The 27609-nt window shown below is 45.8% G+C and overlaps 1 protein-coding gene across 15 annotated transcripts in view; it reads right to left on the reverse strand.

The window, feature by feature from the left end:
• The window catches only part of KPNA7 (karyopherin subunit alpha 7), a 49296-nt gene that overhangs the window by 20015 nt on the left and 1672 nt on the right, over positions 1–27609 (reverse strand). For 3 of the 15 annotated variants that reach the window (XM_077996231.1, XM_077996235.1, XM_077996233.1), the window contains exons 2-6: positions 17783–17871; positions 13213–13338; positions 6261–6343; positions 5213–5481; positions 2793–2875 (exon numbers count right to left, since the gene is read on the reverse strand). In XM_077996231.1, coding sequence (XP_077852357.1) covers positions 2793–2875; positions 5213–5481; positions 6261–6343; positions 13213–13338; positions 17783–17848 — 627 coding nt within the window. In that variant the 5' untranslated portion in view covers positions 17849–17871. Of the gene's footprint in view, positions 1–2792; positions 2876–5212; positions 5482–6260; positions 6344–13206; positions 13339–17782; positions 17872–20354; positions 20634–24414; positions 24511–27609 lie in introns of those variants that run through there. The other 12 variants (XM_077996230.1, XM_001093937.5, XM_077996232.1 and 9 more) reach the window with 8 other exon arrangements.

Genomic DNA, 27609 nt, shown 5'->3' on the forward strand with positions numbered 1-27609 from the left:
TGGCTTCTGTGGCAACAACCATGGTCCTTGTAGCCCAGACAGTACGAAATGAAAATGCGTGTCAGTAAAATTTTTTTTTTTTTTTTTTTTTTTTTAAAGAGACAGGGTCTCACACTGTCACCCAGGCTGGAGTGCAGTGGTACAATCACAGCTCACTGCAGCCTCAAACTCAAGCAATCCTCTCACCTTGGCTTCCCAAGTAGCTGGGACTACAGACGTGCGCCACACCACTCCCAGCTTGATAAAACTTTATTTATAAAACAAGCAGCCAGCCAGGTCAGGTCTGTGACCCCTGGCCCCAACTGACCTTGCCTGGCTGGGTGACATATACACATATGTCATCTAGCAGGACACATCAATCCCACTCTACTGCAATGGTGTCTCTAACTCGCCTCAACTTCACGCCTGCAACGAAAGCTCCAATTTTTTTTTCCCTGCACTTTTCCCCTTTCTCTAGGAAGACAATCATCTGAACAATCTAACCTGAAACCTAGGGGCATTCTGGCTTCTAGGTGTCTCCCTTTCATGTCTAGGATGGCTACGTCCCAGACCCACCTGCTTCAGATCCACTCTGCTATGTAATTTTTTTTTTTTTTTTTTTTTTTGAGACGGAGTCTTGCTCTGTCACCAGGCTGGAGTGCAGTGGCACAATCTCAGCTCACTGCAACCTCCACCTCCCAGGTTCAAGCGATTCTCCTGCCTCGGCCTCCCGAGTAGCTGGGACTATAGATGTGTGCCACTACGTCAGGCTAATTTTTGTATTTTTAGTAGAGACGGGGTTTCACCATGTTGGCCAGGATGGTCTTGATCTCTTGACCCACCCACCTCGGCCTCCCAAAGTGCTGGGATTACAGGCGTGAGCTACCGCACCCGGCCTCCCTCTGCTATATAATTCTAGAGCCGGCAGCCAGAAGGACCTTTCTGAAACATCAGACCACTTGACTCCCTTGCCTCAAAATCCTCCAAAGCCTCCTCGTTGCCTGCAGGAAGGTGTCTAAGCCCTTTTCCTGCTTGCCATCTTTTTTTTTTTTTTTTTTTTTTTTTTTTTTTGAGACGGAGTCTCGCTCTGTCGCCCAGGCTGGAGTGCAGTGGCCGGATCTCAGCTCACTACAAGCTCCGCCTCCCGGGTTTACGCCATTCTCCTGCCTCAGCCTCCCGAGTAGCTGGGACTACAGGTGCCCACCACCTCTCCCGGCTAGTTTTTTGTATTTTTAGTAGAGACGGGGTCTCACCATGTTAGCCAGGATGGTCTCGATCTCCTGACCTCGTGATCCACCCGTCTCGGCCTCCCAAAGTGCTGGGATTACAGGCTTGAGCCACCGCGCCCGGCTCCTGCTTGCCATCTTAAGTGTTCTCTACTTAAACTCTCTCAAGTCATGGCTAGTCTTTTTTCGGTTCAACTATGTCAGATTTTTCTCCCATCTTGAAGGTTTCTGAGACGGAGTCTTGCTCCGTTGCCCAGGCTGGAGCACGGTGGCGCGATCTTGGCTCACTGTAACCATCACCTCCCGGGTTCAAGCAACTCTCCTACCTCAGCCTCCCGAGCAGCTGGGACTACAGGCATGTGCCATCATGGCTGGCTAGTTTTTGTATTTTTAGTAGACATAGGATTTCGCCATATTGGTCAGCCTGGTCTCGAACTCCTGACCTCAGGTGATCCACCCACCTCAGCCTCCCAAAGTGCTGGGATTACAGGCGTGAGCCACTGTGCCCAGCTGAAGGTTTTGAACATAGTCCTCTGGCTTCTCTTCATTTTTGTTTGAGGCAAACCTAGAATCCAGTTCCTAAACTAGAAGTCCTCTTCAATCAATAACCACAATCAACCAACCTTGACTCCAAGCCTCAAAAGAAGATCCTGTACCCCATGAACAGAACCGGGGAGACAACCCATTTAAGCCGGAGGTTGCACATTTTTTTTGTGTGAAAATGTAGACCTTGGCGATGACCATGAGCAGTAGGATATAAATAACTCTCACAAGCTTAGCATTCCAATAATGGAACACTAGGCACATATGCTAAACTGTGACCCTAGAATGGAGATTTCAGTCATCTATTTTGCAAGATGGTAAGCTTGTAGGCCTCTTCCAATGCCTCAAAGAGAAAGATCAGTGCTACGGGCCTCAAAAGACAGAGCTGAGTCAATCTTTACCTAAAATGATACTCAGTCCTAAGCCTCATTATTATTGGTTTTTTTGTTTTTTTTTTAAGAGACAGAGTCTCAATCTGTCACCCAGACTGGAGTGCAGTGGTGTGATCTTAGCTCTCTGCAGCCTCCATCTCCTGGGCTCAAGCAATCCTCCCACCTCAGCCTCCTGCGTAGCTGAGACTACAGGTATGCGCCACCATGCTCAGCTGTTTTTTTTTATTTTTAGAAGCAAGGTCTCACTATGTTGCCAGGTTGGTTTTGAACTCTTGGTGTCAAGTGATCCTTCTGTCTTGGCCTAGAAAGCACTGGAATCAGACACAAGCCACCGTGCCCAGCCCTGAACCTTGTTTGTAGGGTCCTAAAAGGCCAGGCAGCAGCGACATGATCTAGCATTGATTTGGAAGTACTTCCCAATTTCTCAACATTAGAATTTGTTACCTAACGAGGTTCTCTCTCATTTAAAGACATTCCCTTGGCTCGGTACTGTGGCTCACGTGCATAATCCCACAACTTTGAGAGGCCGAGGTAGGAGGATTGCTTGAGGCCAGGAGTTCAAGACCAGCCTGGGCAGAACAGTGAGGCCCCATCTCTATTAAAATTAAAATTTTAATTCAAAAAAAAAAAAAAAAGAGAAAAAGACACTCACCGGTAGGGTGGGTGAAATCAAGGCTAGCAGATGTGGGATGGCATTGTTTGAGATGACGCTATCTCTGAACTCTGGGCCGTCACCTACAAATAGATCAGAATGTGACATTCAGAGAGAGAACAAAGACAATCCTGAAGTGGGCGACTAATTTTTTTAAGAGCGTGCAAAGGGCAAGAGATAAAACCTCATTCCCGGGTTTAGCAAGTAGGTAGTATAGCCACGTACTAAATTCTGTATCTCTGGCGTGGCTGGTGGGTGGACAGTCCTGATGTAACAGGCAGGCATCACACAGCAGCAACTGCTAGAAGCAGAGGCTGTGGGCATAGTAGAGCCAGCCAACTCAGCCGAGGTGGGCTGGTGGCATCTCACAGCATGGTTCTCAGGAAGACGAAGGCTGGTGCAGGCCAAGTTGTCTTCCCAGAAGACCTTGGCACAGGGCAGTAACTTCCAATGCAACTCAGAACAAAGTCTGGGGATCTGTTGGTGCTGGTGACCAGCCACCGGCTACCTTAGCTAGGATAACAATTTTAGACCCTAGAAGTCTCTATTTGTATTTGTCATCCATCAAGGCAAGGAGTCACATTGTACCATCCAGTCTTGCCCACTTTACTGCACCAAGCGAAATGAGAGACAATTTCTCTAATAGGTACTTTTTCCTTGTGCAACTTTTGTTGTTATTTTTTTGGTGGGGGGGGTGGTGCAGGGGAGGGGGAAATAAGATCTCACTCTGTTGCCCAGGTTGGAGTACAGTGGTGTGATCATAGCTGACTGCAGCCTCGACCTCCAGGACTCAAGCAATCCTCCTACTTCAGCCTCCTGAGTAGCTGGGAGTACAGGCACGCACCACTATGCCTGGCGAATATTTTTATTTTTTGTACAGATGAGGTCTCACTACATTGCCCAGGCTGGTCTTAAACTCCTGGGCTCAAGTCATCCTCCCACCTCTACCTCCTAAAGTGCTGAGATTAAGGGCATGAGCCACTATGCCAAAGCCTCTGCAAACATTTTTTTGTTTTCTTTTAGCGGTTATTTTATATTCTGTTTGCTAATTCCAATATGTGGAGTCCTTGGAGGTCTAATCATACTGTTTCTGATGACTCAGTCACAGGGGGTTGTTGCTTCTGTGAACTTGAAAATGCTAATAGTTGGCTGATCTTAATTTGTCAAAATCCTGAGGGACCTAATTGAGTTTTCCCTAGAAAGTCACTGGATTAATGTCAGTCAAGAATCTGGGGCCGGGCGCGGTGGCTCAAGCCTGTAATCCCAGCACTTTGGGAGGCCGAGACGGGCGGATCACGAGGTCAGGAGATCGAGACCATCCTGGCCAACACAGTGAACTCCCATCTCTACTAAAAAAATACAAAAAACTAGCCAGGTGAGGTGGCTGGCACCTGTAGTCCCAGCTATTCGGGAGGCTGAGGCAGGAGAATGGCGTAAACCCAGGAGGCGGAGCTTGCAGTGAGCTGAGATCCGGCCACTGCACTCCAGCCTGGGTGACAGAGCGAGACTCCGTCTCCGAAAAAAAAAAAAAAAAAAAAAAAAAAAAAAACAATCTGGGGGCTTCCAACCCTGCAGCACTAATTCACTACACCATGCAGGAAACAGCATCGAGTACCACATTCAGAAAGGTAGTCTTAGGATTCTACTTTCAGGGAAGGCTTGTTAGCCCAAACCAAGGAGTTTTTTTTGTTTTGTTTTGTTTTGTTTGTTTGTTTTTGGCATGTTCCCTTAGCAGCCTCCACGGAAGGCAGAGTCCTTCTGGGGTCCCGAGTTATGTAAGGGTCTGTCATAAACTCCCACACTGCATAAGCCAAAGACTTGTTTCTTGAAGCCACTAAGCCCTGAGGCTGTAGGACCCTGGTGTTGGCAGATGTCTCTAGTTAGCCTGTGGCTTCAGTATACACTGTATCATCCTGTTCCAGCTTCAATATTTGCCCTCTAAACTTGGATTTGAGGGTTCTTGGTGTTTTGAAACAGTATCTCCCTCTGTTGCCCACACTGGAGTGCAGTGGCATGATCTCTGCTCACTGCAACCTCCTCCTCCCAGGTTCAAGTGATTCTCCTGCCTCAGCCTCCCGAGTAGCTGGGACTACAGGGCACGCGCCACCACGCCTGGCTAATTTTTGTATATTCAGTAGAGATGGGGTTCCACCACGTTGGCCAGGCTGGTCTTGAACTCCTGACCTCAAGTTATCCGTCTGCCTTGGCCTCCCAACATGCTGGGATTACAGACATGAACCACCGTGCCTGGCCTGGCTTTGAGTTTTGAAACAGCTCATTGTACCCTTGCCAGCACTTCTGGGTATTTACATGGCAAGGGGTTCTGGGACATCGAGTATACCCCACCACCCAAAGAACCCTTACGGTATCCTACACACCCGGCCCCCCGTCTTCTTAGCCCACTAAGGGGAGAGTCTCACCGGCTATATTACCAAGAGCCCACACTGCCTGTTCACACACAGCCACGTTGGAGGAAGACAGGAGCTCGATCAAGGGCTGGATGGCTCCCCCTTCTACCACGGCTCGAGTCTGCTCCGAAGTCCCCGAAGCAATGTTGGTCAGGGCCCAGGCAGCCTCAAACTGTAAGCAGGGGTAAAGTGATGACTTCAGGAACTCCACCATCCTGGGAATGAGGCCCGCTTCAATGACCAATTTCAGAGGGGGGTTCTTTTCCTGGGATAGCATTTTCCTGTTCAATCAAAGAGAGGGTGGGGAGGGGGAGGTCATGTGAGGGAGGTATTGAGGACCTCCTTTTAGGCCAGGTGCAATGGCTCACACCTGTAATCCCAGTACTTTGGAAGGCCAAGGTGGGCACATCACTTGAGGTCAGGAGGTCAGGAGATGGAGACCAGCCCGGCCAACATGGTGAAATCCAACATGGTGAAATCCCGTCTCTACTAAAAATACAAAAATTAGCTGGGTGTGGTGGTGCACGCCTGTAATCTCAGCTTCTCTGGAGGCTGAGGCAGGAGAATCACTTGAACCCAGTAGGCGGAGGTTGCAGCGAGCCAAGATCATACCACTGCACTCCAGCCTGGGTGACAGTGAGACTCCGTCTCAAAAGAGAAAAAAAGAAAACCTCATTTTATACGTGTTCTTGGCATTCCTAACTATCAGATGAGCCACATAGCTGGGCCGGAGCTACTTAACATCCTAGCATTCAGCCGATAGCATTTTTCAGTGGTAAATCAACATTTTCCCCTTTAAGGTGTTATCTACAAGATGAAATTTCTGTAGAGGCCAATGTAAATTAAGCAATTCATCTCTGACAACACATCGTACCTTTTAAATTGCCCTCAAGGACAGTGTAGAATAGCAATTTTGTCTTTTAGACGGGCTAGCCTTTTCTTGTGTTTTACGGGCATGTTGCTAATGCCAAGGAACCAAATAGGCCACTGGAGCTGTAACCACCACTGGAGCTCATTGCTAACTATGAACCTGCAACAGCAGAAGTCTGTTTGGAGATACCTGGCTGTCTGGGTGGCCTGGAAACATAGGACTGGATCTGAGCTATTCACACCTTTGATTATTTCACCCAGATTGAGGCTGACCTGCAAGGAGAGACACATTTCAGGTCAGATTCTCTGCCAAAATGAACTGTAAACATCACTTACTCTAGCCATCATCCATCTGATTAAAACAGCCTGGCTTGAACAGGATGTCCCATCTTGCATGCTGTTCTATATTTGGGGAGGGAAGAATATAGTCCATAGATCTCACAGATCTGTGTGACCCTTCCCACTCTTAGGGGAGAAGTAATTCCTATCATTACTTGGATCCCCAGAACATTATTATCCCATGCAGTAAGAACATGCTAGTGAACACAAAACAAAATGGCAGACTAAGGACGTCCAAAAAATTATCTCCTCCACAGGGGCAATGAGAAAACTGACAAAAATAGAATCAACTTTTTCAGCACGGTAGAAATTGACCAAAGGCTGGCGGCCGATTGTTTTATTCAAGCCAGGAAGTGTTTATCCAAGAAAGGCAACTGAATCGCTGTAAGAATCATGAGAGCTTTGTGGCATTTTGACTTGCCCTATTCCCACCCACCCTCAGCTCCATGGTAGCCTTGAAAACCAACAGTCCACAATCATTGTGAAAAACAACAGCCTCACAGCCACCAGAAGAGGTAAAATAGGTAGGTGCTCCTTTGGAGCCTCATTCCCAGAAAATTATTTGATCTGTCTGGTCATACCCTGAAAGATCCTACTTACAGACTGCTTTGACTCAGAGCTTACTCAGTATGAAAAGGCTTTTCCCTAAGAATATATGTTGAAAAGAGGAAGTTGTTTAACTTCACAGCTACCTGAGAGGTTGAATAAGAGTTGAGATAAACAGGCTAACAAAAAAAACTTGAAAGGAATATTATGTGTAGGGCTATGCATATGCTTTAAACACACACACGCACACACACACACACACACACACACCCCTAAGACCCTCAGCTCTTACCTCTCGCTGACCTTGAGGCTCTGTGCAAACAGGACGTAGAGGCTTATGGCAGAATTGTCAACTACTTGGCTGAGTGGTGAAAGCATGCCCCCAACACAGAGCTTCTTGGCAAAATTTGAGTGTTCTTTTCCTTGTGGTTCCGAGTGTTAAAATGAATCTCTAATTATTAGTTGACCACTAAGCAAACTGAGCAGATACTTCAGCAGCCACACATCACAAAAAATACAGATTTTAGATAATTAATTCAGAAATTACTAATCACACCCAGCAACAACAACAAACCCTGGGGCAATGGAAAACCTGGTTTCTAGAGTTTTACACTACTTTAAATGACTAGTTTTCAACAAAGATTATGAGACAAGCAAAGAAAGTGTGACACACACATATACATATATATGTGAAAAAAGCAATCAATAGAAATAGTCCCTGAGGAGACCAGATGTTGAACTAGACAAATATTTTAAATATAGTCAAAGAACTAAACCATGACTAAAGAACTAAAGTGCAAGAATGGTGTCTCACTAAATAGAGACTATCAGTGAAAGATAACAGTTACTGGAAGGAGCCAGATACAAATTCTGGAATTGGAGAATAACTGAAACAAAAAATTCACTAAAGGGGCTTAACAGCAGATTTAAGCAGACATAATAAAGCAGCAGTGAAGCTGAAGATAGGCTAATTGCAATTATCCAGTCTGAGGAAGATAACACACACAAGAGACTGAAGATGAAAACTGACAGATCTTTAGAGATCTGTGGGACATCATCAAGGATACCAACAAATGCAGAATAGGAAGGAGAAGAGGGAAAGAGGCAGAAAGTATATTTAAAGAAATAATGGCCAAAGAAATTCCCAAATCCAATAGATTAATCTACACATCCAAAAAGCTCAATGAACTCCAAATAGAATAAATTCCAAGATCCAAACATTTATAATCTAACTGTTGAAAGCCAAAACTATAGAATCAAAAACATTGAAACCAGCAAAAGAGAAGCAATTCATGTACAAAGCGTCAATAAGATTAACAGCTGATTTCTTATCAGAAAGCATCAACGCCAAAAAGCTGAGGCGCAGTGAGCCAAGGTCGCACCTTTGCACTCCAGCCTGGGTGACAAGAGTGAAATTCCATCTCAAAGAAAAAAAAAAAAAAACTTTACCATCTTTACAAAAATTTCTCGCTCATTCTTCGAGGCTAGTATTACTCTGACACCAAACCAAGGATATTACAAGACAAGTATACACTAATATCCCTCATAACTACTGATGCAGAAATTCAACAAAATAGGAGGAAACCGAATGCATAAACTTTTGAAACATATGGTCAACATATTGGTCATCATGATGAATTAGGATTTGAACTCAGGAATTCAGAAGTGAATTTAACATGTGAAAAAAATCAACATAGTACCCCGTGTATTAATAAAGGGGGGAACCACATGATAATCTCAATGCAGAAGAAACATTTAACAAAATTCAACATACTTCCATAATTAAAAAAAAAAAAACACTCAACAAACTGGAATAAAAGGAAACTTCTGATAAAGGCATCTACAAAGAACTCAGAGGTAGCCTCACACTTAATGGTGAAAGTCTAAAAGGTTTCCCCCAAGATCAGGAATAAGACAAAGATGCTGCTCTTTTCACTTTTATCCAACATGGCATTGGAAGTTCTAGATGCATTAATTAGGCAACAAATAAAGTGCATACAGATTGGAAAGGAAGAAATAAAACTATTTGCAAGTGACATCATCTTATATGTAGAAAATCCTAAGGAATTTACACAAAAAGCCTAGAGCTAATAAATTCAGCTAGGTTGCAGAATTGATATACGAAAATTAATTGTATCTTTAAACACTAGTAGTGATCAAAAATCAAAATAAAGCAATTTAATTTACAACATAAAAAGAATAAAATGCTTAGTAATAAATTTATCAAAAGAAATCCAAGAGTTATATGCTGCAAACTGTAAAAATAAAAAATAAAAAAATAAGGAGAACAGAAATGAAAAGGTATCCCATGTTCATGGACTGGAAGACTTAACATTGTTAAGATGGCAATACTCCAACCTTGTAAGTTCAATGACTCCTTTCTATAGGTTCAGTGCAATCTCCATCAAAATCAGAGCTGCCTTTATTGTAGAAATTGACAAACTGATTTTAAGATTCATATGGAAAACAAGGAATCCAGAAGAGCCAAAATTATATTGAAAAAAGAACAAATCTGAAAGACACATCCTTGCCAATTTTGAAACTTACCACAAAACTACAGTAATCAAACCTTTCATGACATAAAGATAAACATATAGATCAATGGAAGAGAACTGAGAGTCCACAAATGAATCCTCACATTCATGGTCAATTGATTTTTTGACAAAGGTACCAAGACAATTCAATGGGTAGAAAATAGTCTCACCAAATAATTGTACTGGTACAACTATATATCACGTGCAAAAGCACAAAGTTGGACTCCTATTCTCACCATTTACAAAAATTAACTCCAAATGGCTCAAAGGCCTAAAAGTAAGAGCTAAAATTATAAACTCTTAGAAAGAAATTATAGACGTAAATCTTTGTGACCTTGGATTAGGCAATGAATTCTTAGATATGATGCCTAAAACACAACCAAGAAAATAAACTAGACTTCTTCAAAATTAAAAACCTTTATGCTTCAAAGGATACTATCAAGAAAATGAAAAGACAACCCACAGAACAGAATATATTTGCAAGTCATATCTGCTAAGGTTTAATATCTAGAATATATAAATATCTAGAAATTTTAAGATTTAATATCTAGAATATATAATCAATAAAAAATAATTTGACTTAAAAATGGACAAAGGACTTGAATTTTTTTTTTGGTGGCAGGGACAGTCTCGCTCTGTTACTTAGGCTGGAATGCAGTGGCACAATCTCAAGTCACTGCTCAAGCTATTCTCCTGCTTCAGCCTCCCAAGTAGCTGGGAATACAGGTGCATGCCACCACACCCAGCCAATTTTTATATTTTTAGTAGAGACGGCGTTTCACCATGTTGGCCAGGATGGTCTCCAACTCCTGACTTCAAGTGATCCACCCACCTCAGCCTCCCAATATGCTGGGATTATAGGCGTGAGCCACCAGGCCTGGCTAATTTTTGTATTTTTCATAGAGATGCAGTTTCACCACGTTGGCCAGGCTGGTCTCGAACTCCTGAGCTCAAGTGATCCTCCTGCCTCAGCCTCCCAATGTGCTGGGATTACAAGCATGAGCCACCATGCCCGGCATCTGCTTTTGTCATCACATTGCTCTTCTTATAAGAATCGTTGAATGCCAGACCCACCCAGATAATTCAGGATCACCTCTCTATCTCAAAAATCCTTAACTTAATCACATCTGCTACATCCCTTTTGTCATAGGGTAACATTCACAGGTTTGGGTATTAGAAGATGCAGACACTTGGGGTGCCATGATACAGCCTACCACAAAGAGTGAAACAGGCTTAGTACACAACCCAGTTATTTTCAGTGGAACTGAAAACACCCATCCACACAAAAACTTGTACACAGGATGTTAATAACAGCACTCATCATAATAACCAAAAAGTAGAAACAACTCAAAAGTCCCCCAACTAATAAATGGATAAACAGGCCAGGCGCAGTGGCTCATGCCTGTAATCCCAGCACTTTGGGAGGCCAAGACAGGCGGATTGCTTGAGGTCAGGAGTTCGAGACCAGCCTGGCCAACATGGTGAAACCCCGTCTCTACTAAAATATAAAATTAGCGCGTGACACATGCCTGTAATCCTAGCTACTCAGGAGGCTGAAGCAGGAGAACGGCTTGATCCCGGGAAGCAATCAAGTTGCATTGAGCTGAGATTGTGCCATTGCATTCCAGCCTGGGTGACAGAGACTCCACCTCACAAATAAATGGATAAACAAAATGTGGTCTCTCCATAAAACAGAATATTATTCTGCCCAAAAGGAAGTATTGATACATGCTAGAACATGGATGAACTTTGAAAACATAAAAGCTCAACACAAAAGCTCACATGTTGTATGATTGCATTTATAGGGAATGTCTAGAAGAGGTCGTTCCAGAGACACAGAAAGTAGACTAGTGTTTGCAGAGATGGTGGGGGATGAGGAATGGGGAGTGACTCCTGAATGAGTGTGGAGTTTCTGTTTGAGTTGATGAATAGGTTCTGGAATTAGCTAGTGGCAATGGTTGCACAACTTTGTGACTATACTAGAAGCCACTGGTTAGGTAAAGAGTGAATTTTGATGTGAATTATACCTTCATTTCTTTAAAATATGCTAATACACCGGGTGCGGTCGCTCACACCTGTAATCCCAGCACTTAGGGAGGCTGAGGCAGACGGTTCGTGAGGTCAGGGGATCAAGACCATTCTGGCTAACACGGTGAAACACCATCTCTACTAAAAATACAAAAAATTATTCGGGTGTGGTGGCAGGCACCTGTAGTCCCAGCTACTCGGGAGGCTGAGGCAAGAGAATGGCATGAACCCAGGAGGTGGAGGTTGCGGTGAGCCAAGATCGTACCACTGCACTCCAGCCTGGGCAACAGAGTGAGATTCTGTCTTAAAAAAAACAAAAAAACAAAAAAAACAAAACAAAACAAAAAAACCTTTTTGTTGTTTTTTGAGATGGAGTCTCACTTTGTCACCCAGGTTGGAGTACAGTGGCATGATCTTGGCTCACTGCAACCTCCGTCTCCCAGGTTCAAGTGACTCTCCTACCTCAGCCTCCTGAGCAGCTGGGATTACAGGTGCACGCCACCACGCCCAGCTAATTTTTTGTATTCTTAGTAGAGATGGGGTTTCACCATGTTGACCAGGCTGGTCTTAAACTCCTGACCTCAGGTAATCCACTCGCCTTGTCCTCCCAAAGTGCTAGGATTATAGGCGTGAACCACTGTGCCTGGCCTTTTTTGCCTTTTGTTTCATACCTTCCTTGGATGGGGGGATTCTAGGGACTGCTCCAAACAAACGAAGCTAATTAGAGATATAATTCAGACTCCTGTGGCAATTCAGAGAATGACTACACATTTCATTGATGAATGGGAATGTGTCATAGGACCCACCCACTTGACAAAAATGGAACCAGTCTCTGCCCTCTACAAGCCCTAAGCCGAGCAGGGTAAAAAGGGTGCATGTGGGTGGTTAAGGTAGGACAGACAGTGGTGTACCCCAAAAGAATATAGAGACACCATTATTGAGGTGCTAAGAAGGAAAACTTCCTGGTCAAGGTATTTGGTATCCACAGAAACCAGACTAATCTTGAAGTCAACCCAAGATCTGCATTTAATGAGGTTGGGGCTGAGAAATAACCTTCACCCACCCTCATTTCCTCGGTTTTCAGGCTAAGGGGTAGCAAGTAAATTTTCAATTAGAAATATCACTTTTGGCCAGGTGCAGTGGCTCACACCTGTAATCCCAGCACTTTGGGAGTCTGAGGCAGGCAGGTCACTTGAGTCCAGGGGTTCAAGACCATCCTGGGCAACATGGCAAAATCCTGTCTCTATAAAAAATACAAAAATTCACGAGGCATGGTGGTGAGTGCCTGTAGTCCCATATACTCTGGACGCTGAGGCAGGAGGCTCACTTGAACCCAGGAAGGTTAGGGCTGCAATGAGCTCTAATTGTGACACTGCACTCTATCCTGGGTGACAGAGTGAGACCCTGTCTCAAAAAATAAAAATTAAAAAAAATTAAAAAGTAAAATAAAAGAAATAGCACCTTCTCCATCCCACACTAGAACTTTGATTCCACAGACTCAGAGCCATAGGAGTAATGGCCATTAGCCTTTTGACAAAGGCAGTTTAGCTCAAACCATAATCTCTTCACTCCTTTCTTTAAAAGGTCAAAAAGAGTTTGCAAGTTCTGAATTTATTAAACATTATCCAGCCAGAGACACTTGCTAAGAACATATTTTGCCCAAGACTACTCTAAACACTACGTACTGACCGCCACCCCTTTGGCTGGTTTTTCAGGTGTGTCAAGGCAGAAGCTCGTGATATTCCTTCTCTTTAAGGTTTGTTCATCTTTCTTGGCCTTTCGGAGCTCCAGGCTGACCGCCATCCTCTGCTGTCGCCTCAGCTAGTGAGGAAAAGAAATTGGAGCATTTAGAACCGGGAGTGGGGATGTCACCACATGTAGAACCAGGAGTGAGGATGCCACATTTAGTCTGTCAAACATGTTTCAAATCATCCAATTTCATTTTCACAGATACAATAGGCTGGAAGAGTTCAGATCACACAGTTAGTAAATCATCTCAGCTCTGTTTACCTCCTCTTTTCTCTTACACCACGTCTGGAAAATAATTTGATCTTCCTTCCAAAATAAAGCAAGACCATGCACAACCTTGACAGGCCGGGATTCTCAGCTGTAAAAACACTTCAGCAAAGCATCCCATTGCCCTAAGTCTGAACACATCTTCAATGACGCTGATGATTTCCTGAAGTGTATGGCTGCTTCCTGAATGTGCTCAGGACTGTTCAGTGGTGGCTACGATAGGTGGTGCTGGGGACAACTGGGGGACTGCCCATGTCCTAGACACCCTGATCATTTTCACTATATATATATTTTATATATTATACAATATAATATATATATTATTTTATATATTATATAATATATAATATATCAAATATATATTTGATTATAATTATAACATATATCAAATATATATTTGATTATAATTATAATAGATATCAATAGATATTATATATAAATATATCAAATATTTATATGTAATATAAATCTATATTGCATATTTTATATATTTTATATATTATATATATTTTATATTTTTTCTTTTTGAGATGGAGTCTCACTCTTTCACCCAGGCTGGAGTGCAGTGGCATGATCTCAGCCCACTACAACCTCTGCCTCTGGGGTTCAAGCCATTCTTGTGCCTCAGCCTCCCAAGTAGCTGGGATTACAGGCATTTGTCACCACACCTGGCTAATTTTTGTATTTTTAGTAGAGATGGGGTTTCTCCATATTGGCCAGGCTGCTCTAGAATTCCTCAGCTCAAGTGATCCACCTGCCTCAGTCTCCCAAAGTGCTGAGATTGTAGGCTGAGCAACTGTACATGGCCCATTTCCACCATTAATGAAACCTGTCTATAAGCCATTAAAGCCTTCATCCCCAAAACTGCATACTGAGGGAGATTAAAACTAAAATGAGGCTGGGCATGGTAACTCATGCCTGTAATCCCAGCACTTTGGGAGGTCAAGACAGGAGGATCACTGAGGCCAGGAGTTCCAGACCAGCCTGGACAGCATAGCAAGACCCTTTTTCTACCAAAAAAAAAATTAGCTGGGCATGGTAGCATGCACCTGTAGTCCTAGCTACTTGGGAGGCTGAGGTGGGAGGATCCCTTGAGCCAGGGAGGTCTAGGCTGCAGTGAGCTATGATTGTAGCACTGCACTTCAGACTGGGCAATAGAGTGAGACCCTGCCTCTAAAAAAACACATGCTCACGCTCATGCTCTCTTTCTCTCTCTCTCGCTCTCTCTGCCAGTTAATGACTCAAACTTTATAGTATTAAGAATCCTGAGGAAATGACTTAACCTTTCTAGATAGCTGAGCTTAGGCTGAAGACATTTCAGGAACAATTATAAAGAAGTCACCATGTATTAGATATTTTTGGTTCCTTAAGCTACTTAATTCTTGCTTGAAAAAGGACCATCAGCTGGGCACAGTGGCTCATGCCTGCAATCTCAGCACTTTGGGAGGCCAAGGCAGGAGGACTGCTCGAGCTCAGGAGTTCAAGAACAGCCTGGCCAACATAGTGAGACCCTGTCCCTACAAAGAAAAATAAAAAATTAGCCAGGCATGGTGCTACTTGGGAGGCTGAGGTGGGAGGATCACTTGAGCCTGGGAGGCAGAGGCTGCGGTAAACTATGATCGTGCCACTGCACTCCAGCCTGGATGACAGAGCAAGACCATGTATCAAATAATAAAAGGAAAAAATGTAAAAGGGTCATGGTGGCATTATATGGCAAGGCAGGAACATCTTTGGGAATCACTGAGCCCATCACATTGTTGCCCCCTTGCTGGGCAGGTCTTCCCTGTAAACACTTTTGTACCTTTCTCTCTTCTCTTTGGCAGGCCCTACATGTTGCTGTGAAGACTCAATTCCTTTGTTCTCACTGATTTCCTTTTATCTGCAGTGGTTCTGGAACCCAGACAGCTTCTTTGTTGGAATAGGTTACTATAAGAGTGATTTGGTTCCTGGGCCAGGCACGGTGGCTCATGCCTGTAATCCTAGCACTTTGGGAGGCCAAGGCAGGGGGATCATGAGGTCAGGAGATTGAGACCATCCTGGCTGACATGGTGAAACCCCATCTCTACCAAAACACACACAAAAAATTAGCCATGCGTGGTGGCAGGCACCTGTAGTCCCAGCCACCTGGGAGGCTGAGGCAGGAGAATTGCTTGAATCCAGGAGGTGGAGGTTGCAGTGAGCTGAGATCACACCATTGCACTCCAGCCTGATGACAGAGCAAGGCTCCATCTCAAAAAAATAAAAATAAAAATAAAAAGTGATTTTGTTCCTGATGGTGGCCTAACCAGGCTGCTGTGACCCTGTGCTTCCCTCATTCTCCTCATCAGGCTTTTGGATTCCCAAGGTGGAGCTAAACTTATATGATGCCAGTCAAGATACAGAGATGGGGACTGGGTGCAGAGGCTCATGCCTGTAATCCCAGCACTTTGGGAGGCCAAGGCAGGCAGATCACTTGAGGCCGGGAATTTGAGACCAGCCTGGCCAACATGGCAAAACCCTGTCTCCACTAAAAATGCAAAAAATTAGCCAGGTGTAATGGCTTACACCTGTAATCCCAGCTACTTGGGAGGCTGAGGCATGAGAATCACTTGAACCTGGGAGGCAGAGGTTGCAGTGAGCTGAGATTGCGCCATTGCACTCCAGCCTGGACTATGAAGCAAGTCTTCATCGCAAAAATAAAAAGATAGAGATGGAGGACAGAGCTAGCAACAGAAAACTACGCTACCAAAGAAGCTGAGTGAGAGTTAGAATCCATATATGCAGCACAGACCCCCGCCTCCCACTGTCCCCAGCCCCTGGGCTCAACCTGGCAGCAAGAACAGCCTGGACCTCTCAGTTCCAAGTCCCATGTCTACAAGGCGTGCTTGTTGGCCATACCTATATGCTGACGTTTTAGCTCCTTGGTAAGCCTCATTGACATGAGCAGCTGTAAACACCTGTATACTGGCCCCTGGGGAAGCCATCTAGCCCCTTGGAAATAAATAGCGGTCTGTTTTTTTGTTTTTTTCAGACGAAGTCTTGCACTGTTGCCCAGGGTGGAGTGCAGTGGCACAATCTCGGCTCACTGCAACCTCCGCCTCCCAGGTTCAAGCAGTTCTTCTGCCTCAGCCCCCGCAAGCAGCTGGGATTACAGGCCTCCGCCACCGTGCCCATCTAATTTTTTGTATTTTTAGTACAGACGGGGTTTCACCACATTGGCCAGGCTGGTCTCGAACTCCTGACCTCAAGTGATTTGCCCACTTCAGCCTCCCAAAGTGCTGGGATTACAGGCGTGAGCCACCACGCCCAGCCCAGCCTGGTTTTTTGGTTTGGTTTTGTTTTAGAGACAGGGTCTGGCTCTGTCACCCACACTGGAGTGCAGTGGCGCAATCACAGTACACTGCAGCCTTGAACTCCTGGGCTCAAGCAATCCTCCTGCCTCAGCCACCAGAGTAGCTGAGACTGCAGGTACCTGCCACCACACCTGGCTGGTTTTGTTTTTGTAGAGTTGGAGGTCTTGGTATGTTACCCAGGCTCATCTAGAACTCCTGTCCTCAAGCGATCCTCCCACCTTGGCCTCCCAAAGTGCTGGGAACACAGGCATGAGCCACCACAGCCCAGCTAAGCAGCCCTGTTTTATGGATGAAGAAACCGGGGTTCTGAAATTAAATAATTTCAAGATTCCATGGAAACTTTGATTTGATTCCACAGTTGTCTGGCTCCTAAGTCCACATGCTTTTTGTCTTCCCCACCTTTAATATTTTACGATGAAAATAGCAAACATACAGAAAAGTTGAAAGGTTGATTCAGGGAAATACCTAGGCATCTATCTAAAGAATCTTTTGCTATATTTGCCTTATCAACCCATCTCTCCACCACCACCACTCCCCATCCTCCCTTTTTTTTTTTTTTTTTTTTTTTGAGATGGAGTTTCTCTCTTGTAGCCCAGGCTGGAGTGCAGTGGCGTGATCTCAGCTCACTGCAACCTCCACCTCCTGGGTTCAAGCAATTCTCCTGCCTCAGCCTCCCAAGTAGCTGGGATTACAAGTGCATGCCACCACGCCCAGGTAGTTTTTGTATTTTTAGTAGAGACAGGCTTACACCATATTGGCCAGGATGGTCTTAATCTCCTGACCTCGTGATCTACCTGCCTCAGCCTCTCAAAGTGTTGGGATTACAGGCATGAGCCACCGTGCCTGGTCTCTTCACCCCATTTTCTATGCAGATTGCACTGGCCCCCGATAGAAGCAGGTAGGTGTTTTATACTCACAGATGCATCTTTGCCGCAGTACTTAAATTTTCTCCGCCTGTCTTCTGGAGCATCTAAGGTCGGCATATTGACTGGAAGTAGTAAGTTACCTGCAGGTTGGACAGGAACAAAGAAATTTTCAGCGCCCATTATGTGGGTTATTATGTCAGTATCATCAGGCTCTAACCCTTAAAGGGCTCACAGTGGAACAGAGAGTGGACCCAGGAAGCTAGCCTTTTTTTTTTTTTGAGACGGAGTCTCGCTCTGTCACCCAGGCTCGAGTGCAGTGGCAGGGTATCAGCTCACTGCAATCTCCACCTCCCAGGTTCAAGCAGTTCTCCTGCCTCAGCCTCCCAGGTAGCTGGGATTACAGGCACCTGCCACCATGCCCTGCTAATTTTTGTATTTTTAGTAGAGATGGGGTTTCACCATGTTGGCCAGGCTGGTCTTGAACTCCTGAACTTATGATCTGCCTGCCACAGCCTCCCAAAGTGCTGGGATTACGGACATGAGCCACCGTGCCCAGCCAGCGTTTTTTATTTTTTTGAGACCAGGGAAACAGACAGTTAGAACCCATATACACAGCACAGACTCCCCATCCCCAACCCTTGGGCTCAAGCTGGCAGCAAGAACAGTCTGGACTTCTCCAGTTCCATGTCCTGTTTCTGCAAGGCTGCTTGTTGGCATCAGAGAGTCACTCTGTCACCCAGGCTGGAGTGCAGTGGCACAATCACAGCTCACTGCAACCTCGACCTCCTGGACTCACGTGATCCACCCACCTCAGCCTCTTGAGTAGCTGGGACTACAGGCATGAGCCACCACACCTGGTTTATTTTTGGTTTTTTGTTTGTTTTTGTAGAGTCGGCATTTCACCATGTTGCTGAGGCTGGTCTTGTACTCCTGAGCTCAAGTGATCCTCCCACCTGAGCCTCCCAAAGTGCTGGGATGACAGGCATGAACCCGAAGTCAGCTTTTATAAGCATCACCACGCCAGCTCAGTAGGCTGTGAGCACTGTGGGAGCACCAAGACGACCAACACTGGGCATAGCAGTAAAGGAAACCTTTTAAAGATGCTTTGGTTTCAACTGGGTCCTCAATGAGGCAGATGGGCTGGTTGTCATATGTAGAAGCCTTTCATGCCAGGCGCGGTGGCTCACGCCTATAATCCCAGCACTTTGGGAGGCTGAGGCAGGCGTATCACTTGAGGCCAGGAGTTCGAGATCAGCCTGGGCAACATGGGAAAACCCCGTCTCTACTAGAAATACGAAAATTAGCCAGGTATGGTGGCGGACACCTGTGATTCTAGCTATTTGGGAGACTCAGGCAGGAGGATCACTTGAATCCAGGGGGCGGAAGTTGTAGTGAGCTGAGATCACACCATTGCACTCCAGCCTGGGCAACAGAGTAAGATTCCATCTCAAAAAGAAGAGGAAGAAAAAAAGAGAAGCCTTTTACACAGTGTGTCTGAGGAGTTATGAATCAGGCATATGTACAGGGGGGTGAGGAGAGACCCACCAAGGCTGCAACAGGAACCCCCACGCCCCATGCACCAGCACATGGGGTCAGGACAGTCTCAAGTACAAGTTGCTGAGAATCCTGTGGTAGACTGCCTCGACCCCAGTCCAGACCACCATCACCTCTTACCCACACTACCGCTATGTTGCCTTCCAGCTGGTCTCCCTGCTTCTCCCATTGCCTTATTCCAATCTATTCTTTGCACAGAGTACATGTGATTGTGGATCACCTAAAGTCAGGAGTTCGAGACCAGCCTGACCAACATGACGAAACCCCATCTCTACTAAAAGTACACAATTAGCCAGGCGTGATCACGGGCGCCTGTAGTCCCAGCTACTCGGGAGGCTGAGACAGGATAATTGCTTGAACCCAGGAGGCAGAGGTTGCAGTGAGCCAAGATCGCACCACTGCACTCCAGCCTGGGCAACAGAACAAGACTCCATCTCAAAAAAAAAAGAAAGGAAAAATATCTGATTAGCCAGGCACGGTGGCTCATGCCTGTAATCCCAGCAACTTGAGAGGTTTAGGTGGAGAACTGCTTAAGGCCAGGTATTCAAGACCAGCCTGGGCAACAAAGCAAGACCCCATCTCTACAAAAAACATAAAAATAAGCTGGGCATGGTGGTGCGTACCTATAGTCCCAGTTACTTCAGGCTGAGGTGGGAGGATTTCTGGAGCCCAGGAAGTCAAGGCTGCAGTGAGCCATGATTGCACCACTGAACTCCATCCTGGGCGACAGTGAGACCCTGTCTCAAAAAATAAAATGAAAAAAAAAAAAAAAAAAGATGTTCTCTGGCCAGGTGCAGTAGCTCACGACTGTAATTCCAGCACTGGAAGGCCAAGGTGGACACATTGCTTGGGCCCTGGAGTTGGAGGCTGCAATGAGCCATTATTACACCACTGCACTCCAGCCTGCACAGCCCAGCGAGACCCTGTCTCTAAAGCAAATTGTTTAAAAAATACAAAAACAAAATCAAGAAGAATCTGATCTAACTCTCCTGCTTAAAACACTCTCTCCTGGCTACCCATTAAGTTTAGAAGAAAATTCACTTTCTACACTGGCCCCAGCCCACTTCACCTCCAACAACTCTTCCCTTGATCATTGCGTTCTAGACCCCTGGGCTTTGTTATGAAGTATTCCGGGTTCATTGTACTTGGGCCTTTGAAGGAGCTGCTCCGCCCAGGATCTCCGCACACTTGGCTCCTCTTCATTCAGTCTCTGCTTAAACATTTCTGAAAGCCCTTCCTGTCTTCCTAGTCTTATTTTCTTCTCAGCTTTAACCACTGCCTGATATTTTCTTGTTTGTCCATCTTCGTCTCCCTCCACTCCCCGTGATAACTGTACTGTGTGTGTCTTAGGCGGGGATTTCTCACCTCTTTCACAACACATGACAAAGTAGGTACTCAAATATTTGTCAGGGGAGGGTGGTGCGTGATACGAGACAGGGTGTTGGTCCTCAGTGAGAGGTGGTTTTTCAAATCAGGCCAAGTTTGAACTTTTTTTTTTTTTTTTTAATTGGAGGGAGTTTCCTTTTGTGTTTTTGTTTTGCTTTTGAGACAGAGTCTTGCTCTGTTGCCCAGGCTGGAGTACAATAAATAGTGCGATCATGGCTTACTGCAGCCTCAACCACTTGAGCTCAAGTGATCCTCCTGCCTCGGGCTCCCAAGCAGCTGGGACTAAAGGCACAAGCCACCATGGCTGGCTAATTTGTATTTTTTGTAGAGATGGGATCTCACTATGTTGCCCAGGCTGGTTTCAAACTCCTGGGCTCAAGCAATCCTCCCCGCTCAGCATCCCAAAGCATTGGGATTACAGGCATGAACCACTGCAACTGGCCCCAAGTTTGAATGTTCACAAGGCAGCAGGGAATATTTCTTACAGGTATGTAATATTCATCTGTTTCTGATCATACGAGATGTTCCAGACTACATTATAGAAAATAGAAAACTGGATAAAGAAAGTCAACTGACTCTCATCTTCAGTGAATAGCAGCCAAGAATAGTTTTGGTAGAAAAGACTAATTCAGACATATCAATTTGAAAGGGGTAGTGTAGACAACTTGAAGATTTGTATCAGGGAATTTATAGCCGGCCGGGCATGGTGGCTCATGCCTGTAATTCCAGCACTTTGGGAGGCCGAGACAGGTGGATCACCTGAGGTCAGGAGTTCGAGACCAACCTGACGAAACCCTGTCTCTACTAAAAATACAAAAATTAGCTGGGCTTGGTGGCAGGCACCTGTAATCCCAGCTACTTGGGAGGTTGAGGCAGGAGAATTGCTTGAACTTGAGAGGAGAAGGTTGCAGTGAGCCGAGATCAAGTCACTGCACTCCAGCCTGGGTGACAGAGTGACACACTGTCTGAAAAAAGTAATTTAGAGCCAAGACTGATGTTGTAAGAAGAGAGACAAGCTCTGTGTAAGATCAGACCAAGGATTGAGTCTTGAGGATACTCACATTAGGGCCTGAGAGAATAAAGAATTAGCAAAGAACCAGGATAAAGAAGGGAATTAGAGATAGAACAACAGAGTTAGAGGCACTGCCAGTAACAGTAGTCACCATGCCAGGGACAAGTCCCTAAAATGAAGCTCCAGCCACCCACAGCAAGACAGGAGCTACAGGAGAGCATGTCAGCTGAGCCTCAGAGCAGAGGAAACCAACAGTCTACACTATCCCTCTGGGTTTCAGATCCTGGTGGCTCTGCCTGCTTTAAAGCATTAGTTTCCTCCAGAGCCTGGGAAAGAATAGCCTATATACCTTGTCCGCAAATCTGATCACGGGAAATGCAAATTAGTTCCTCGAATTGACCAATCTCTCCCACTCTCTGATCTCAAAGCCAGAGAGGTGGAGGGTGACACCTGGTTTAAACATTCACAAAGCTCTCAATCATTGTGAGTCATGTTGACCTCGTCCGCAACCAGTGTGGACAAAGGGACCTCAGTGAATCCGGAGTCCCTCAGTTGTTGTCCAGGGAGCCCTCACAGAAGTTGGCTTAAGACTATCTCAAGATTTAGATTTCTTCAGTACAACTTCAAGCTCAAGGTAGCTTTACCCCTAGTAACACGTCAGAACTCAGCACACCCGGGAAGGGAAGAGAACTGCACTGCAAGACAGCCTCAGCACTGGGAGCTCAGGCTAGGAAACACTGATGTCTGATCCAGATGTGTCAACTTTTTTTTTTTTTTGAGATGGAGTTTCATTCTTGTAGCCCAGGCTGGAGTACAGTGGTGCAATCTCAGTTCACTGAAACCTCCGCCTCTCGGTTCAAGCAATTCTTCTGCCTCAGCCTCCCAAGTAGCTAGGATTACAGGCACCTGCCACCACACCCAGTTATTTATATATATATACACACACACACATATACATGCATACATATATACACATGCATACATATATATACACATATATATATATATATATTTTTTTTTTGTAGAGATGGGGTTTCATCATATTGGCTGGGCTGGTCTCAAACTACTGACCTCAGGTGACCCACCCACCTTGGCTTTTCAAAGTGCTGGGATTACAGGCATGAGCCACCATGGACAGCCTACTTTTAAGTAATCTCAAATTCTGCCATGTAAGGAAGAGAAGAGTTGCTTTTTAAGACTAAATTGGCCAGGCACAGTGGCTCACGCCTGTAATCTCAACGCTTTGGGAGGCCAAGGCTGAAGCTTGAGCCAGAAGTTTGAGACCAGCCTCAGCAACATGGTGAGACCCTATCTCTACAAAAAAAAAAAAAAAAAGAATTGATCTGGCATGGTGGTGGGCATGGTAGTCCCAGATACTCAGTGGGAGGATCACTGAGCCCCAGAAATCAAGGCTGCAGTGAGCCGTGATTGTGCCACTGCACTCCCACATGGGTGACAGAGTGAGACCCTATCTCAAAAAGAAAAAAGACAAAATCATTGCTATTGATTACAGTATCCTTTAAACATCTTGAAAACCAGATTCCTAGTCCCTAGAATAACCAGTGTCAAGAGGATCATCAGTTGAACCAAAATTTGGGTTTAAATGAGATTCTACCTCTAGGTCTCCAAGAATAGAGACACAGGGCATTTATAAGCCTGGAATAGACAAGAATTATGGGTCTATTTAGGGAGCAATGGCCAAAAGGGTTTTTTTGTTTCATTTTTTTGAAACGGAGTCTCACTCTGTTGCCCAGACTGGAGTGCAGTGGTGCGATCTCGGCTCACTGTAAGCTCTGCCTCCCAGCTTCCAGTAATTCTCCTGTCTCAGCCTCCTGAGTAGCTGGGATTATAGGCATGCACCACCACACCCAGTTAATTTCTGTATTTTTAGGAGAGACGGGGGTTTCACCATGTTGGCCACGATGGTTTCAAACTCTTAACCTTGTGATCCGCCCACCTCAGCCTCCCAAAGTGCTGGGATTACAGGTGTGAGCCACCGCGCCTAGCTTTTTTTTTTTTTTTTTTTAAACAGAGTCTCACTGTTGCCCAGGCTGGAGTGCAGCAACGCAATCGTAACTCACTGCAGCTTTGATTTCCTGGGCTCAAATGATCCTCCCACCTCAGCTTCCTGAGTAGCTGGGACCACAGGAACAAGCTACCACAGTTCACTAATTTTTTACATTTTTCGTAGAGATGGGGTCTCACTCTGTCACCCAGGCTAGGGTGCAGTGATACAATCATAGCTCACTGCAGCCTCAAACTACTGGGCTCAAGCAATCTTCTCACTTCAGCCTCCCAAGTAGCTGGGACTACAGATGTGTACCACCATACTCAGCTAATGTTTTCATTGTTTAGAGATGCGGTCCTGCTTTGTTGCCCATGCTGGTCTTGAACTCCTGATCTCAAGTGATCCTCCTGCCTCCACCTCTCAAAGCACTGGAATTATGAGCATAAGCCACTGTACCTGGCCCAAAACATTTATTATGTGCCCAGAATTTTAGATATTTAGGATTAAAAGAAGCAACATCTAATACTATGGTAAAAATATCCCCACTTTGCAGGTGAAGGAGCCATTTCAGACATCACTTCCCAAAGTTCCCATAACTGTGAAGTATCAGAACCAGGACATCAGATTTGACTCCTGCTTCCAAGCTTTGCAGCCAATAATCTGTAACAAGGTCTAATTAGGAAAGCATGAAATCACCACCATGGCCAGCGCTGTGGCTCACACCTGTAATCCCAGCACGTTGTGAGGCCAAGGTGGGTAGATCCTCTGAGATCAGGAGTTTGAGACGATCCTGGCCAATGTGGCAAAACCCCGTCTCTACTAAAAATATACAAATAAAAAAAAATTAGCCAGGCATAGTGGCACGTGCCTGTAGTCCAATCTATTTGGGAGGTTGAGGCAGGAGAATCACTCGAACCTGGGAGGCAGAGGTTGCAGTGAGCCAAGATCACACCAGTGCACTCCAGTCTGGGTGACAGAGCAAGACTCTATCTCAAAAAAAAAAAAAAAAAAAAAATTAGCCAGGTGTGGTGGTGTGCACCTGTAGTTCTGGCTACTTGGGAGGCTGAGGAGGGAGAACCGCTTGAACCCAGGAGGTAGAGGCTGCAGTGAGCAGAGATCATGCCACTACAATCCAGCCTGGGTAACAAAGGACCCTGTTTCAAAGGAAGAAGAGGGAAAGGGGAAGGGGGGAAGAAGGGGGAAGGGGGGAAGAAGGGGGAAGGGGGGAAGAAGGGGGAAGGGGGGAAGAAGGGGGAAGGGGGGAAGAAGGGGGAAGGGGGGAAGAAGGGGGAAGGGGGGAAGAAAGGAAGGGAAAGGGAAGGGAAGGAGGCAGGCCAGTCACCACTATGGTTGGCACTTAACACGTGGGGTGAGATGTTAGAAAGGAGGAAAGCCCGTTTCATGCAACAGAAACAATAGAGGCCACTTCTGAAATACCTGCTCTAGCTGCCACCTTGTTGCTACACTTCACGTGTTGCCAATGGCACGATTATCTCAGTTAGTGAGACTGAGCATGTGTGAGGAAGAGGCCAGTTTGGTACCAGGGGCTGCAATCCTGCCTCTTGGAAGACCCAAGACAGCACTCAGCTCTAGGACCATTGCCAAAGGAACCGCTCATCCTTCTGCCACATCCTGGAAGCCATGGCTATTAGAAACTTCGAAAGTGTAGCTGGGCACGGTGGCTCATGCCTGTAATTCCAGCACTTTGGGAGGCCAAGGCGGGTGGATCACAAGGTCAGGAGATCGAGACCAGCCTGGTCAACATGGTGAAGCCCTGTCTCTACTAAAAATATAAAAATTAGCCGGGTGTGGTGGCGGGCGCCTGTAATCCCAGCTACTCGGGAGGCTGAGGCAGGAGAATCACTTGAACCCGAGAGGCGGAGGTTGCAGTGGGCTGAGATGGCGCCACCGCACTCCAGCCTGGGTGACAGAGTGAGACTGTCTCAAAAAAAAAAAAAAAAAAAAAAAGTTTGCCACCTTCCTTCAAACCAAGTATCACAGGAGATGTCTTAGAGCAGACAAAGCTCAACAGCATATGAGTCAGGGTCCTCCCCACTCCTTGAGGTATCTTTAGGGAGAGGGTTGAAGGTTACAGATTTAGCAAATCACTTTGTGTAGGGACATTCTGCAAACCCAGCTGCAGAGCAGATCCCTGTTGCTTCTCTAGTCACAGCTCAGATCCCGCTGCTTTCCCCTCATGTGGCTGTTGGCAGCGACCAGGCGAGCTGGCTGCCCTGTCATTCTTCACTTAGGAAAGTGTTGACAGCCAGGCACAGGGGCTCACACCTGTAATCCCAGCAGTTTGGGAGATCATTTCAGACTGGGAGTTCAAGACCCACCTGGGCAACATAGTGAGACCCTCATCTCCACACAAAAAAAGAAAAAAATATATAGCCAGGTGTGTTGCTGTACACCTGCAGTCCCAGCTACTCAGGAGGCTGAGGCAGGAGGATCACTTGAGCCCAGTAGGTTGAGGCTGCAGCACTGAGTTATAATTGTACCACTGCACTCCAGCCTGGGCAACAGAGACCCCTTCTCTAATTAAAAATGAAAGCACTGAGTTATACACAATCCAAATCAGTACCCCACCCCTTGTAGCTTTGAGATAGGTCCCATCATCCAGGCTGGAGTGCTGTGGCGCAATCACAGCTCACTACAGCCTCGACTTTCTGGGCTCAGATGATCTCCCACCTCAGCCTTCCAAGGAGCTGGGACTACAGGCACATACCACCATGCCCAGCTAAATTGTTTGTATTTTATAGAGACAGGGGTCTTGTTACATTGCCTGGGCTTGTCTCAAAGTCCTGGGCTCAAGCGATCCTCCCGCCTCAGCCTCCCAAAGTGCTTGGATTACAGACGTGAATCACCGCACCTGGCCCAAGTCTGTACCTTTGTTCATCGGTTCTTCAAGTTTGAGATCCCAAGAAAGCCGAACTGTTGATTAAGGTAAATGTCATCCACCTAGGGGTTTTATTTATCCCTGGGGTCTCAGGCCATCTGGGTTGCTTCGCACACACTGTAAGACCCCTGGCCTGTGTGACAGGTGCCAGAGGACCTGGCAAGGAACCCTATCATGCTTGACGTCCCCCAGGCTCCCAAGCTTTTTTTTTTTTTTTTTAAGATGGAGTCTGGCTCTGTTGCCCAGGCTGGAACGCAATGGCATGATCTCGGCTCACTGCAATCTCCACCTTCCAGGTTCAAGCGATTCTCCTGCCTCAGCCTCCCAAGTAGCTGGAATTACAGGCATGCACTACCACGCCTAGCTAATTTTTGTATTTTTAGTGAAGACAGGGTTTCACCATGTTGGCAAGGCTGGTCTCAAACTCTTGACCTCAGGTGATCCACTCACCTCGGCCTCCCAAAGTGCTGGAATTACAGGCATTAGCCACCACACCCGGCCACCCCTTACCCTTTCAATCCTTCCTAGTAAGGGACCATTACGGACTTCCAAGTCTTATTAATGGTATTGAGTCTCTTCCTCTGGTTGGGACATTTCGGGCCATTTTTGAGCTTCCTATACTTTTCTAGATCTAGCTGAGCTTTTCCTGTGAGCAACTTTCATGAACTGAGAACCGTTTTAAATTAAGACATATCATCATCCAAGCATTGGCTTCTACAAAATAGCATTTTTCAGATTTCAAAGTAACACATAGTGAGAGCTTAAAGGATATAAATACTTCAGAAATATATTGAATGTTAGCTTCCAATAACCCCACTCCTCCAAGTCAGCCCTAAAAAACTCACACCACCCTGTGTGTGGCCAGCCCGGCTGCACAGGCACTGACGTGGTAATTCGAGGAGGAGATCTTGAACATGCCATTTTGCGACATGTGTTTCCTTCATCTGTACTTTGGACATCATTTGATGTCAGTATGTTCAGATCTGCATCACTACTAGCCAGTTCTTCAAAGTAGGGTT

The sequence above is a fragment of the Macaca mulatta genome, chromosome 3, assembly GCF_049350105.2.
Source record: "Macaca mulatta isolate MMU2019108-1 chromosome 3, T2T-MMU8v2.0, whole genome shotgun sequence".
NCBI classification, from domain to species: Eukaryota; Metazoa; Chordata; class Mammalia; order Primates; family Cercopithecidae; genus Macaca; species Macaca mulatta.